This window comes from Anneissia japonica, unplaced genomic scaffold (assembly GCF_011630105.1).
Source record: "Anneissia japonica isolate Jap-2015-1 unplaced genomic scaffold, ASM1163010v1 scaffold1606_len605190_cov180, whole genome shotgun sequence".
In the NCBI taxonomy this organism is placed as follows: domain Eukaryota; kingdom Metazoa; phylum Echinodermata; class Crinoidea; order Comatulida; family Comatulidae; genus Anneissia; species Anneissia japonica.
Window position 1 is genome coordinate 165,505 of NW_022749369.1, and position 16,370 is coordinate 181,874.

General features: G+C 32.5%; 2 protein-coding genes across 2 annotated transcripts in view; both read left to right on the forward strand.

Annotated features, from left to right (window-relative positions):
- Positions 1-15,224, forward strand: part of LOC117121082 (hyalin-like) — a 32,991-nt gene extending 17,767 nt beyond the window's left edge. The window contains exons 8-21 of the mRNA XM_033266183.1: positions 5,871-6,113; positions 6,385-6,624; positions 7,805-8,047; positions 8,442-8,681; positions 10,014-10,256; positions 10,403-10,642; positions 10,864-11,106; positions 11,208-11,444; positions 11,602-11,847; positions 12,176-12,415; positions 13,608-13,850; positions 14,318-14,557; positions 14,840-15,085; positions 15,205-15,224. Coding sequence (XP_033122074.1) covers positions 5,871-6,113; positions 6,385-6,624; positions 7,805-8,047; positions 8,442-8,681; positions 10,014-10,256; positions 10,403-10,642; positions 10,864-11,106; positions 11,208-11,444; positions 11,602-11,847; positions 12,176-12,415; positions 13,608-13,850; positions 14,318-14,557; positions 14,840-15,085; positions 15,205-15,224 — 3,164 coding nt within the window. The remainder of the gene's footprint in view (positions 1-5,870; positions 6,114-6,384; positions 6,625-7,804; positions 8,048-8,441; positions 8,682-10,013; positions 10,257-10,402; positions 10,643-10,863; positions 11,107-11,207; positions 11,445-11,601; positions 11,848-12,175; positions 12,416-13,607; positions 13,851-14,317; positions 14,558-14,839; positions 15,086-15,204) is intronic.
- A 1,087-nt stretch (positions 15,225-16,311) lies between these two features.
- LOC117121083 (hyalin-like) overlaps positions 16,312-16,370 on the forward strand; it is a 35,381-nt gene continuing 35,322 nt past the window's right edge. Inside the window, exon 1 of the mRNA XM_033266184.1 lies at positions 16,312-16,357. Within this exon, the coding sequence (XP_033122075.1) occupies positions 16,312-16,357 (46 nt within the window). The remainder of the gene's footprint in view (positions 16,358-16,370) is intronic.

Here is a 16,370-nt window from a genome sequence, read left to right on the forward strand (position 1 = left end):
GCAATGTGTTTAATAAAAATAAGCAATTTATACCATACAACCTGTTTCAACGGCTCAACCATCATTATCAAATGCAAATCACAACTACTAAACAATAAGCTTATATGGAGCAAAGGGATAATGAAATGGTATAGTGATGCAGTTTAACCCAGTGGAAAGGCAGAAAACTACTACTGGTATAAATTGATTATATATATATATATATATATATATATATATACATGGTAGTGCTTATTGTACCAAGTGGAATTGGGTTTAGGGGTAATAGAACTTCTGGTGTGTCTGATGATTTGCATCGTGACATAGGCAAACTGCTGAACTGCTAACCGCACATTTAAATAATGACATTGTTTTTCTATTAGACAAAGAAGCACCAATACTTGAATGTCCACCAAACCAAAATGTAACAGGTGATTCTAGCTGTATGGCAACTGCAACATGGGCTGCACCGAATGTCACAGACAACTCAGGAGACATTTTTTCACCAGTATGTGATTACATGAGTGGAACAACATTCTCTGAACATAACACTACTATTACTTGTAATGCTACTGACGATTATGACAACACTGGGTACTGTACATTCAACATTTTCATAATTGGTAAGATATTTAGAAAATGTTTGTAGTGGGTGCTTACTATCATAACACGTATTTCGAGCAACGCTGATACCACGAACTACACCAAAGTTCATGCCAGTGGTGTAGCTACGGGCAGTGCAGAGAGTGCAAAGCACTGGGGCTCAGGGCTATTAGGGGCCCATTCATAAATAGACCTAAAAATAATAATTTAAAGTAATTTTCAACTGAATATTTTTGAAGAACAAAACTGCCAGCGGGCTCTTCAATGATATTCGTTTTTAGAGGAGTAATTATTGATTACTCTGTTTTCAAATCAGTAGTGTATTCACGTGTGACCCAGCACCAAATTTTTAAAAATTATAAAAGATGTGGGGAATAAAAAGAAAATTATATTAAAATCTGATAGTGCCACATTTCCGGTGCTGTAATCATAAATTTTCTTACCTCACCCCAACCATGGTGGAGCTGATGTAGTTTTCACCCTCCACCTCTGGAAAGCTCTCCCTGACCCTTCTATTTTTGAGAATTTCAGGGAGTTTCCCTTTCATATCAAAGGGCCTGGTAATTAATATTGTACTGGGGCCCTTTCGCATCTACGCTGCTGAGTTTATCCGAGTTGCTACTTCAAGAAATACTAAAAACGAAACTCGGTTCACTATCAGCTTCAGTCTTAGAGCTAACTACGTCAACAGCAAGAAAACAGACATGTCACACGTTAACTAATTTAAACACATACATAAGGGGTCATTCAAGTATTATGTAACACATTTTTTGGCAAATATTGACAACTCACTTGAGACTGCCGGTAGCGTACCCTTGTAGTAGTAGTAGTAGTAGAACAAATTTGCAGAACATCCAACAATATAGATTTCAGGGAATAAAGTAAAGTGAAGTCAGCGAAATCCAATAAAGCAACAAAATTCAAAGAAAAGTCCAGTGAAAAGCACAACAGCAAATCAAGTTCAAGATGTACAGTAGTAAATATCAAATAACACTTGCTTCCAGTTTATCTGTCGGGTTTCTGGTGTTATAGTACACCAGGAGTTTGTCTCATGATTTTATATTATTTATATAAATATATGTATTTATATGTATTTATTTATAAGTATTTTATATTAAAGCTAGAAACCAGCTTTAGTTCTTTCTCAAATCGATCAGACAAACTTTTGTTTGTGTTTCTTGGTATCTAGTCTCCTTCCTTTCTTTTTCCTTTCTTCTATATGAGGTTTAGCTCCACTCCTTGTTGTATTATTAAAAGGTATTGATTGGGCTTTTGGTTAGGCTGTATTAGTTAATTGTTCTAAATAAGCTAATGGTAGGATTTGGTAACTTGATGAATGCAGTGACGTAACAATGCCTTGTGGCTTTCTGAAACTGGGGCCCTTTTTGTGCCCCGAATGCCAATTCCATCATGGGATTTTAGATCTCTCGCTATCTCGGCGAGTGTCAAACCGTTTATACAACTGAGAACTGCACAATATTATTACAAATCTAAGGCCACTAGTCTCTCTCCCTTCTTACAACTTGAGGGATGACACTTAGTAGTGCGAGCTACGTAATTAACTATAGCAAAGTTAATAAATAGCAGAAATAGAGCAGCTTCCCAATATTGTGGAACATCCGTTCGAAATGCATTGTGGGTACACGGAGAGCAATTTTACCCCATCTGCACGGCGGCGCTATATATATCAATAATAAAGGCGCTGCTCTGGTTTGTTTGTTTTATGTAGTTCTCCACTTAGTCAAGTGGTCAGATTTTACCCCGCTCGCGGGAGGGCGGATGTACCATCAATTTTGATGCAAATACGTGGAATAGCTTTAGTCATCAGTGCTCTTTTATTTATCTTTATTGCTGTTGCTGCCCAATATAACCCAGCCTTAATATAGTACCATTAACGATTTATATATGTATATATATGTATATATTTATATATATATATGTATATATATAATCTAAAAAGACAGCAGTGTAAATACATCTTTGAATTGTAGATATAATATGAAGCACCAAAATTTATTCAATCACAAATATGTCAAACACTCCTGTGTTCTTCCTTAGTATGAGGCCAACTAACAACAAAAATATATATTTATATATGTTATTTTATTTACTTTATTTACAAACATATTTTACATGGATAACATTTTCATAAAAAAATATGTTGTAACAAATGGTCCATGAATTAAATATAAAGCAAACAATTTACAAATAACAAGAAGAAATATTTTTGGATTTTTATACAATACTTAAATGAATTTAAACAAATTAAAAATATGTTATAATTGAATTTAAAAATACATAGAAAAATATAATTATTTTACGAAAAATATGGTTATATGAAGTATATAGAGTATATATTTTAATTTATAAAAGGACAATTATACAGTATATTAGGTTTAATATTTTTATCATTGAAATATCTGTATGATTACATTTTATTCATTGTACAGATGAGACAGCCCCTAATGTGACTTGCCCAGTTGACATTGAGGTGTGCACTGACCAAGGAACAGATTCAGTGAATGCCACCTGGGAACCAGCCAATGCAACTGACAACTGCTGTAGTGATGTCAACATAACTACTAACTACACCAGTGGAGAACCTCTGAGCCTTGGTGTATACACAGTAGGATATGCAGCAACAGATTGTAATGGGAATGTTGGTTACTGTATATTTACTGTTGATGTTAAAGGTAGGCCTATCAGAAACACTTGCAAATAATTAACGTCATTAAACTTACCTACCAGTAGTTAAACATTAATTTTCATTATTATTCATTATTTCAAATTATATAATAATAAAAACATAATATTCTGTAATTAAGCCATTTGATTTTACAAATGAATGTAATATGTTGCACTGAAAGCATTTAATGTATTATAATTAGATTGTGAGCCCCCAGATCTTGAATGTCCACCTAGCCAAAACGTAACAGGTGACGAGAACTGCTGGGCAAATGTCACCTGGACAGCACCCACTGTTACAGACAACTCTGGGGAATATTTCACACCAGTATGTGATCATATAGGAAGCACATTTTATGATGTCAGTACTGTTGTAACATGTAATGCCACTGACAATTATGATAACACTGGCAATTGTACATTTACCATTACTATTTATGGTAAGTCATGTTTTTTAATTGTGGTATAATAATATAATGCATTAAGAAGAGATTATAAATAGTATTATTATTAATAGCAAATGTAGGGTAATGATTATAAAATTAAATACCAAGAATAAAGATAATCAAGTGGAGTTGAAAGTTTTGTGGTTAAGATGCTTTTCTTCCAATCCCAGGGTCCTGGGTTCAATTCCTGCCAGTGTTGCAGGATTTTTTCTCACGACCAAAACAACTCCACTCCCTAAATCTAATATTGAGATTTAGTTTGTGTAAAGCATCGTGTGTGTATGTTTGTCTTGTGTAAGGGATTGTCACATACAAGTAGGACAGTGATATATTCGCTATTGACAATCCTTGGCACATGTATTGTGTGCCTAAATAAATAATTAAAAAAAATTTTTTTTAAAGTATTGTAAAATTTTTTTAATATTATTGGAATGTTTACGTATATTTATAGATAAAATTATGTTAATACATGGAAGAATTTAGTCTAGTAAACTAATTCCTCCATGGTTAATATTGGGAATTCCAAGTATGTATTACGAAAATAATATTATGCTCTATTTCAATCAATCAATAATTTTTAATTTAACCAGATGATGAAGATCCAGTCATAAATTGCCTAGCTGATATAGAAATTTGTGCTGAAACTGGTTCTATAGCAGCATCTGTCACTTGGGAACCCATCAACGCAACTGACAACTGTTGTGACAATGTAAACATAACGTCAGATTACACATCAGGAGATGAATTTGAAATTGGTGAAAATGTAGTAACATACATAGCCACTGACTGTAGTGACAACTCCGCATTATGCAATTTTACTATAATTGTGTTTGGTAATGACAATATTTTTTGTGTTTGTTCAGAATTATTCAGTTATATCTCTTAATGTAGATTTATTTATTATTTTTAAGATATTATTTTATTGATGTTCAGATTGCGAACAACTACACAGTAACCTGTAATGCAACAGACATGGCAGGAAACACTGGCAATTGCTCTTTCAGTGTTTACATTTTTGGTATGTATTTTTTATGTGAATATTTTCAGAAATTATTTCCAATGAATGATTCCTTGAATAGTTATTATTATTATTATTATTGTTATTATTATTATTATTACAGTGTTATTATTATTATTGTTGTTGTCCAAATCCAATAGCAAAACCCTAATGGGTTAGGTCATTGCGTATTACATGTAACAAATATAGTTAAAGTAAATTTCAGTGCTGATATAGCAGGTAAGTTTTTGTAACAAGGAATATAGATGGGTACGATCTGAAAGCCATGTGATATTAATTAAAATGTAAAAGCAGTTTGTTAGAGTTAATTTTTACGTATTAGGTCCTTATATTAGCAATTACAATTTAATTTTTTATTTTTCAAATTTGCGGATTTCAGTACATTATTGTAACTGTTTACCTGTAATTTTAATTCATAATTTAAATATTGACTTGAAACTATTTTAACGTTAATCATCATATTTGATGTACATACAATGCGAGGATTATCAAAGCCTGTGTTGAAATTATTATGAAAACGTGTTATTTGTATTAGATTTGTCAAGGAATTTTAATGTTTTATTAAAGTTTGTGAACTTCATACACATATTTATTGCTGAAAAGCCCTAAGTTTGAAATACTAGAAATCGACATAAAATACTGCTTGACACATAACTCGGTGGTGATATGATTCCTTTCATATGTATGACATTATTTACACCGTAACAGGTATACAATTTTATTTTCTTACCATACGAAAATCCAGAGGAAATGGAACTGGAGTGAGGTGCGTGACAATGCATAAAGGCGTATGATGCATTTCACAAGAAATTTTATTATTATCTTTTTTTTATTTTGGGCTGATAATAGTAATCACAATTTTTAACTTAAATAGGAAAGCTTTAGTATTAAGCAACCCTCCGCACCCCACCACCACTTCGCAATGCAGCTCTGAGTCGCGTCTCAAACTACAGGTCCTTTTTTGTGTATTCCGCGAAATTTGTATAGATAACCAAAATGACCACTGCGTTCCAAATTTGCTTTTCGATTTCTTCACACATTCTTTCGAAAACATTTTCGTAATTGGCAGAAGTATTTTTTTTTAAAGCATTGTTTGTATTTACTTATTTATATACATTTTATTTGGTCTTTTTTATTAGATGTTACTTCACCTCATGTGACATGCCCAGACAATATTACTACTTACAATGATGCAACCGCTAATACAGCAGCAGTGACATGGAACTCAGCAGTTGTTACTGATAATTGTTGTGAAGATATTAGTTTGTTTACAAATATTACAAATGGCACTGATTTTAAAATTGGAATTACTGAAGTTACCTTTACTGCAGTGGACTGTTATGGCAATGAGGATCAGTGTGTATTCAGTGTTATTGTTGAAGGTAAAACATTTGTTACAGCTTCTATAATCTATGTACTTTATCCACACAAAAACACAAAACTTTGAATAGGCTCTGGCTATGCTGATCTGAGTGATTAAAAAATATATAAAATGAAAAGCGGCCAACAATTTTATTAGACTCAAAGTAGAATATTTAGTAATAAAGGATATATGCTGATTAAATATCTAATTTTTGTAACATTATTTTTCTAGTATTTAGTATTTTTAATTTGTATTTATTTATATTCATTCATAATTTCTTTCTTCGCCAGATAATGAACCACCAGTTCTTGAATGTCCTTCAAACCAGATGGTAGCAGCTGATTCTGACTGTGTGGCAACTGCCACCTGGATGCCACCGAATGTTACAGACAACTCTGGGGACAGCTTTACAGCCGTATGTGATTTTATCAGTGGAAGTACTTTCTCAAATGACAGAACCACTGTAACTTGTAATGCTACAGACGATTATGACAATATTGGCTATTGTAACTTCACAGTTACCATAAATGGTAAGATTCGTTTTTATATACGTAAAATTAATCTAATATAAATCAAGAGGCATTTTATTACACAATTTATTTATTTATAGGACTACATTTATTGAGAGCTATGCTACACAATGTATTATCATGGCCTTTATTCGAACACTGTATTTGCCTTTCTTTGATGATTTATATATATACAAATATTTATAGATTAATTATAAATGAGAAAGAAATTTTAATGATATAACAATATAGGAAAGACTACATATAACACTAACATCGTTGATTTGAGATTTTTTTGTACTAGATTAAATTAATATTAATTTATGTCACTTTATAATAGTTTAATGATAAAAAAACAAAAGGTCCACTGATTAATCTCAGATATGAAAGTATAATACATAATATTATACGTAAGTATTGAAATACACGCAATCGTGTTGGGATTCAATATTCCGACATATATTATATCATCGTGAAGAATGAAAAAATTATCCATATATTTACAAGCTTATATGCAGAAATACCAAAAGTGTTTAACCAATCAAAAAATTACCTCTAGTAGGTGATGTAGCAGTGATTTAAACTAAAGATCAAAGCATTCATAAGCTACCAACAAAAACATAGGAAGCTCATTTGAACCTCTAAACCCACTGTTAAGCAATGAGTGTAGATTTACATAAATATCAAATGCTTCTTTAAACAATAGGATAGACCAGTTTTGGGAACTGTCAATATTGTTAGTACTAAAAACTGTTTTGTCCCTCATGATGACATAAAATGTTGAAATATTGTATCCCAACACGATGGCATGCATTTCAATACTTGGAGTATGTATTAAACTTTCTTACCTGAAAATTAAACAGTAAACAAATATAATTAAATAACATTTTTGAAAATTTTCTGGCATGCTTACTTGGCATAAGAATATTTATTTGAAAAATATATATATAAATGTTTTGTTTGTTGGTATTGTTATTGTATTGCTATTTTCACCTCATTAAGAATATGAATATTAGACTCCACAAAGTACAGAATTGATGCTACAATTTGTAAGTGAATATTTTTATTTTGTATCTGTAGGATTGTGCTAATGACTCTGTAAAATTTGCATTGTTTGCCCATCTTAATGAATACTTATAGAAGTATATTATGCCTTTACGTTGAAGCTTAAAAAGACTTCTTAATATTTTTTTGGTAACAGATGAGACAGCCCCTAATGTGACTTGCCCAGTTGACCTTGAGGTCTGCACTGACCTAGGAACAGATTCAGTGAATGCCACCTGGGAACCAGCCAATGCAACTGACAACTGCTGTAGTGATGTCAACATAACTGCTAACTACACCAGTGGAGAAACTCTGAGCCTTGGTGTATACACAGTAGGATATACAGCAACAGATTGTAATGGGAATGTTGGATACTGTCAATTCATTGTTGAGGTTAAAGGTAATGAACAATTGCAAATTGTTTTACATAATATTTTTGGAATTTTTTTGTTACTAAATGCTTACTATTTAAATTCAAATTTCACTTGTTGATTAAAAAAAAAAATCTTAAATAATAAGCTTGCCTTTTACATTTCCGGCGGTTCTCCAGACATTAGGATTATCCATAAATACACAATGAAATATTGATTATGTTTTACTAAAATTAATAAAAGATAACTGATATATCAGTCAAGCTCTTAAATACAAAGTCACCATCCAAAATCATCTTCTAAACAGGCTTTTCCATAATTCATAACAATACAATATTTATTATGTATATTTTTATAGCCAATCTAGAAAATATTTGTTAGTGATACTTAGAGTACAATGTTGTGTTTGATTATTTTCTATAGACTGTGAGGCTCCAATGCTTGAATGTCCACCAAATCAAAATGTAACAGGTGACGATTACTGCATGGCAACTTCCTTTTGGTCAGCACCCACTGTTACAGACAACTCTGGATATAGCTTTATACCAGTATGTGATTACATGAATGGAAGCATATTTTCTGAACTAAACACTACTGTTACATGCAATGCTACTGATGAGTATGACAACACTGGCTATTGTACATTCAACACATTCATCATAGGTAAGAAGTTTTAGGGTATTGGCATAACTATATGTTACAATTACCAGTAAACGAGATGCTTTCCTAGTAGCTATTCATAAACAACAAAATAACATTATATACATAAAATGCATGCTAATTAAAGATATTACGGATGATGATTTTGGCAAGTATTTCGCAACGTACTCTGGGGTGGCACCGGTATTTGCCCAACAGGTTGTCCGATGTCTCCAACCAAAAAAAAGTGGGCATGGTCAGGGGTTGCTGAAAATCTCTCGAAAGTGTTCAAGGGCGACAAAGCCCCCGAAAACCCCTCTCCCCTCTGGCGTCACCCCTGAACGTACTGAGCATTCAGGACAATAACATGTCAGCTAGGGAAAAAAATCATTCGTATCATAGCTCTTGACCCAAGAAAATGGTAATGGAATAGCATTGCAGTACCCACTGTTATTTGGGGATCGGATTCATCACTAGTCACCAAGTGCAAACTCGCTGGCCGAGTGGTTAAGACACTAGGCTAGTTGTCTGGAGGTCATGGGTCCGATTCCCACCCGAATCACTTGCGGAATTGTTTCGCAAGGACCAAGGAACGGACTAAGTATTCAGTATGATAACTAGCCTGGTAGGGCAAACATCATTATTCCTCCTGACGCAAAAACTACATTGGAATAAAAAAATATTATTGTGTATATTAAGACTTTTGTACACTTGCAGATTCTTCTGTTTAACGTTAAATTTATACATAATTATAACATTACCAATGGTTTAGTGTTTATCTCTTTATCGCATTATATATATACTGTCTCTTATACACATCTAGATGTGTATAAGAGACAGGTATATATATTTCCGAACTAGGCCATTAAGGCTTTGTTGGGATTTCAAATCTGATTAAAGCATTCTTTACACTCATGCACATGCATATTAGACAGCACTAGTCCTTGATGCATGGCAGATAACTGAGTTCAATATGATATGCTCCTTCTTATCAGGCAAGATCTCCGAAGAGATGCTTTTTATAAGCAGATAATGATAAGATAGAGATAAAGTTTAAACCGTTCTTGCGGTAATGCTGTAAATGTATATAAATGTATTTTAAAGGTTAAAGAACAGGAATCTGCAAATGAGAAAAAAAGGTGCCCCAACGGGAATATATGTATATATTACTGTATTGTACAACATTGAGGTTCCATGTGTGTCATTTCATTTATTTATTATGCCTCAAAAATGTCCTAAGACACATATGTCTTAGGTCTTAGTAAAAAAAAAACAACCTATTATTATATTTCGATTAAACTATATTTTACACTTGTTTAATAACTTCAATCGGATTAAATTTTATTCATTGTACAGATGATACAGCCCCTAATGTGACTTGCCCAGTTGACCTTGAGGTGTGCACTGACCTAGGAACAGATTCAGTGGATGCCACCTGGGAACCAGCCAATGCAACTGACAACTGCTGTAGTGATGTCAACATAACTGCTAACTACACCAGTGGAGAACCTCTGAACCTTGGTGTATACACAGTAGGATATACAGCAACAGATTGTAATGGGAATGTTGGTTACTGTCAATTCAGTGTTGAGGTTAAAGGTACCAGGAACCATTTTGAATAATTAACATCATTAAACATACTTATCAGTAGTTAAGAGTAACCATAGTAAAAGCAAATTAAGCGATTTGATTCTGCAATTGAATGTAATATGTTGTAGTGACAGAATTTTATGGCTTATTAATAGATTGTGAGCCTCCGGATCTTGAATGTCCTCCGAACCAAAACGTAACAGGTGACGAGAACTGCTTGGCAAATGTCACCTGGACAGCACCCACTGTTACAGACAACTCTGGAGACTCTTTCATACCAGTATGTGATTATATAAGTGGAAGCACATTTTATGATGTCAGCACTGTTGTTACATGTAATGCTACTGACAATTATGATAACACTGGCAACTGTACATTTACCATTACTATTTATGGTAAGTCATATTTTGATTATCTGATGATAATTATTAACTTAATAAAATAAAATTAAATACCTAGATGAAAGAAAAGTATTGTAAAAGTTTACAATAATAATGGAATATTAACTTTTATTTAGATAAAATTATGTTAATACAGTATTAGGAATTCCAAGTAGATATTACGAAAAACATAATAATATACTCTTTTTTAATCAAATAATTTTTAATTAAACCAGATGATGAAGATCCAGTCATAAATTGCCCAGCTGACATAGAAGTTTGTGCTGAAACTGGTTCTATAGCAGCATCTGTCACTTGGGAACCCATCAACGCAACTGACAACTGTTGTGACAATGTAAACATAACGGCAAATTCCACATCAGGAGATGAATTTGAAATTGGTGAAAATGTAGTATTATACACAGCAACTGACTGTAGTGAAAACTCTGCATCATGTAGTTTTACTATAAAAGTGATTGGTAATGAAATCATTTATTGTGTTTTTATCAGAATTATTCAGTTATATCGCTTACTGTAGATGGGTTGATTATTTTAAAAATATTATTTTATTGATGTTCAGATTGCGAAGCTCCTTTTTTGAACTGTTCGCAAGGTGTAGAATTTGATGCTGATGACAATTGTACTTCCGATGTAACTTGGACTGAAGTGACAGCAACAGATAATTACGATAGTGATGTAACTGTGTTCTGTAACCCGGCTGAAGGTATTTTTCCATTGGGCAACTACACAGTAACCTGTAATGCAACAGACATGGCAGGAAACACTGGCAATTGCTCCTTCAATGTTTACATTTTTGGTATGTATATTTTATGTGAATAATTAAAAATGTTATTTCCAAGTTGTATTATGCTTCTAGGAGCAATATTAAGCAGGAAACACTGGCAATTGTTCCTTCAGATAGAATGAATGAATCATTGAGTAATTGCCTGTGAATACTTTTCTTTCTTCAATAGATGCAACTTTCCCAGACATCACATGTCCAGAAGATATTACTGTTGATGCTGATGAAGGTGATAGCACTGCCGCAGTGACATGGGTTCCTGGTGTCATTACTGATAACTGTTGTGGAAATGACATTGATGTGGTTTATAATGCCACAAATGGCTCAGAATTTAACATTGGAGTTACTGTAATTAGCCTCATAGCAACAGACTGCTATGACAATCAGGATGAATGCATCTTTAGTATTTACGTTGAAGGTAATTTAATGATATTTTATTATAGTTCAAACATCAATTTTTTGTAAAAACATATAGCTATAATATAGTGATTTTCGGTACACATTTGTTTGCCAATTGTTTATATTTCATATAATTATTATTCACTGCATAATCTTTAGTATTTATATTGAAAAAAACTAGTATAGTATTTTAGTATAGTTTAAACTCATCAAATTTTTGTAGAAACATATAACTATAATATCGTAATTTTATTTTCGGTACTGACTTGTTAACCATTGCTTATATTCCATATTATGGTTATATTTTCGCTGCATAATCCTCAAATAATATATGTTCATTTTTACAGATGATGAACCTCCTGAACTTGAGTGTCCACCAAACCAAAATATAACAGCTGATCCTGATTGCAGGGCAGTTGCAAACTGGACAGCACCCAATGTTACTGACAATTCTGGAGATACCCTCTATTCAGTGTGTGATTATAGCAGTAGTAGCATATTTTCAGACATCATTACTACTGTCACTTGTAATGCAACTGATGGTTATGGCAACACTGGGTACTGTAGTTTCAACATTACGATAGTTGGTAAGCTACTTTTAATTAGCCTACATGAATGATTACCAGTATGAACCCACATTTGCCAAAGTCGTATTAACTATATCACACCTGAAAAATATAAGAATCGTCCGTCTTAGTGCAGCATGTTAGTACATACAAAACCAGAGCTATAAATTCAGGAGATTCCATTTTTTTTCTTCGATGCTTGTGGAGAAAATTTTAACAAACATTTTTTTAATTTCTGTGACCTTTACCTTGTTTTTGACCTTTACACAAAATTGATTCACCTTTTCTTTAGACCCATATTTACCAATTGTTATGATAAATCCATTCATTTTAATGCATAATCCTGCTAACAAACAAGCAGACAGACAGACAGACAGACAAACAGTGGTAAATACATAACCTCCTTGGCGAAGTAATGTTAAAGAAATAAATTTTGCTTTTTTTGTCTGGTTCCAAGTATTTGAAATTGGAAATTTTGGCTTGGATACCCGGACCCACGGTAGCTGCAGTGCAGTGCCAGTAACGAGTACATTGTATCCTGTCTCTTATACACATCTAGATGTGTATAAGAGACAGCATACACACACGCATTTCCCCATCCAACAGACTATCCTACAGTTTGTTTTTCTGACACTCCCTTTATAGTTTGCAGATCACCTAGCCTTTGCTATATACCTCTTGCAAACCGACTGTTTTAATGTTGTTGTTAATTGCTAATCTTCTTTTTCCCTGCCTGTTCCTGTGTGCCCTGAGAACATTTTCTTGGTCTTTTTCTTTTCCTAATTCCAGTCTAAACTTGCTATATATTCTGAAGATTCAAACATTTTTGTTCTTCACCAGACTCTAGTTTTACCTTTCGTATGGTTCTTAAATCTCTTAATATTAATGATCTTATTAATGTTTATGAATGGGAATATGAATGGCTTGTCAATTTGTGTGGGGTTTATGTTTATACCTACATCAAAAGATATTCTTATCCTTGCTGTTGACATTAATTAATTAATTAAATCTAAACTATGTTGGGGTAATCAGTGCATTAGATTAGATCTCATCAGTGCAGCTCAGGATTTCAAGAATGAAACACACGACAGACTCAAACATGCTTGGGTCAGCCCTTTATATATATATATATATATATATATATATATGTTGTGTTTTTTTTTTTGTCTGAATAATATAATTATGTCAATTATTAATAATTTATTTTTTATAGATAACTTGCCGCCTAATCTCGTATGTCCTGGTGATGTGAATGTATGTAATGATGACGGTCTTAATGACGCCAGCGTTACTTGGGAACCAGCCAATGTTACCGATAACTGTTGTGCAAATGTTGTAGCGGATGCAAACTATACCAATGGATATTCCTTTGAAATTGGTACTACTGTGGTGGAGTACTCATCAAGTGACTGTGAAAATCTCATGACTACCTGTCAGTTCAGTGTGGTTGTCAGAGGTGTGTACGATGCTCTTTGTGCATTTGATATTTAACTAGCATTAGTTTATACTTATGGCACAAGTATATCTACATTTTTCGTTACACTCTATTAGCTGTTTGTCAGTATAGAATATATATATATGTCAATATTTTCAAATTGGACTATTCAGTTCTTCACTAGCCTATGTTTTAATCAAATAAAACAAAGCAATTTACTCTATGATCCACTGAGTATAAATTGTTTTAATGATAGATTGATGCTCACTCACCGAATGATTGATTGCACAAGATGCATTCCCAAACATTTTAGGATAGCAAACGCTATCAGTGTTTAATTTTCTCAATAATTTTAGTTTCTATATTATATAGATACCAGTACAAAAGTGGTAAATCGATTGATTTTTTTGTTTCAAGAAGTGTTTGTCCATTTTTTAGTGTACCTATATACAGTATATGTGTTATATAATTGTTTTATACACTTTTAGATTGTGACGCCCCTGATTTGACTTGCCCAGATGATTTGGATCCCTTTGACGCTGATGATAGCTGTCAGGCAGAGGCCACCTGGAATGCGGTAACAGCAGACGACAACTACGACAGTGTTGTAGATGTTGACTGTGATTTGAGTCCTGGTACTTTTCCTTTAGGCAATTACACTGTGCAGTGCAATGCTTCAGATTTGGCAGGCAATACAGGCAACTGTTCTTTCAATTTCTACATTCTTGGTATGTTTTTACATTCAATTCAACTATATTTTAAATTAATGAATTTAAAAAAAAAAATGGGATTTGATGATGGTATTAGTAAATATTTCCTTAGAATTTAAAGTTTATATTGAAAAAAAACTAAAGTAATTTCAAATGTATGCCTTTAAATAAGTATCTGAAATCCAGGATTTTGTTTGTAATGGTTTTGCCCTTTGGAAGGCATTAATTAATTTGAGCAACTCTTTAAAGTTTTCAATAACTATATTTATTGTTTTTGTACGCTTTATATTATATGTACAGATATGACTCCTCCTGCACTGGTATGCCCAGACAATATTACCGTTCCTAATAATGTAGGTGATAATATGGCAGAAGTGACATGGAACCGTGCGGTTGCAACTGATAACTGCTGTGGAGAAAACATCGATGTGTTCCCTGATATTATGAATGGTAGTACTTTTGACATTGGAATTACCGATGTTACACTTACAGCAATAGACTGCAATGGAAACTGGAATGAATGTGTGTTCAGTATTGAGGTTACAGGTAATTATTTTTTATATTAGTTTTGTATTTTATGGAACTTACTTATAAAAATATTACTTTTATGTGTTCTTGAATACATCTTTATTGATTGTTAATTTGAAACACCATTTGCTCTGCAGTCTTAGGTTCTAGGGCTTGATAATCCTATTTTCTAAAGGTAGACTTAGTTTTTGAGTAATCACTCCTGTTGTTTGGTAGGTAAACTTGCTAATTGATTTGAATTTGAAAAAAATACAACGAAATAGCACCTTAACATTAATAATTTTTGTATTTAACAAAATGGAGTTGAAAATAAAATAGAAATTAAAAAATAATAATTTAATGTGTAAAGAAAATGGTTTAGGATTTAGGATTGAACATTCAGATTATGACAACTTTCCCTTGTACAAATAATAATTTGAAGAAAGAATATATGCAATTTTAAATATTCGTAATGGATTGAAAGTAAATAAGACAATAAATAGGTCTACATTAGTATAAGAATGTTAGATACCATGACATTTTATGTGATTTGTGAAAATTATTATGCTAATAAAAATTATTGGTAAAAATTGTACTCAAAAAGAAATATACCATATGCATAGTTAAGACAAATGCTTGTATTTTAAATTGAAAGCAGTTCTTGACATATTAAATTGATAAGGATATTATTATTAAGTTTTGGATTTGGTTATGTTACAAAATGTTAAACACCCCTGAGTATAATAAAATTTTCCATCCAAGTGTGCTGAATAATACCGGGCACACATTGTGTCGTAGACCACTGAGCGACAAATCAATTTCCACTCTGTATGAGCGCTTGACAGTGCGACATTATCTGCTGATTGTCGGTGGCAGACTATTAGCAGAATTGCGTCAGCCAACGACTGTTGGGACACAAAAATATCATTGCTAATCATTTTACAAATACTACAAAATATTAGAAATCAGTATTAAGTTAAAATTATTCTTATTATTATCACTATAATCATTATTTGTTATTGAATTACAAATAGTTACAAAAGGTCAAAAATAGAATTCATAATATTCATAAAATATCATACCAAACACTTATTCAAAACTTGCATTGCTGTACGTATACAGAGTCCTGCAATTTCTATTGCAGTCTTGGTATTGGTGTATAAAACATATAATTAAAATAAATCCAATTATTTGAACTTGTACCAAAGCACATTTCTTAACAAATTTGCTAGTGATCAAAGTTACTTTCTTCAAACTTGACAGACATGGAACCACCAGATCTTGAATGTCCACCAAGCCAAAATCTAGTAGGTGATAATGATTG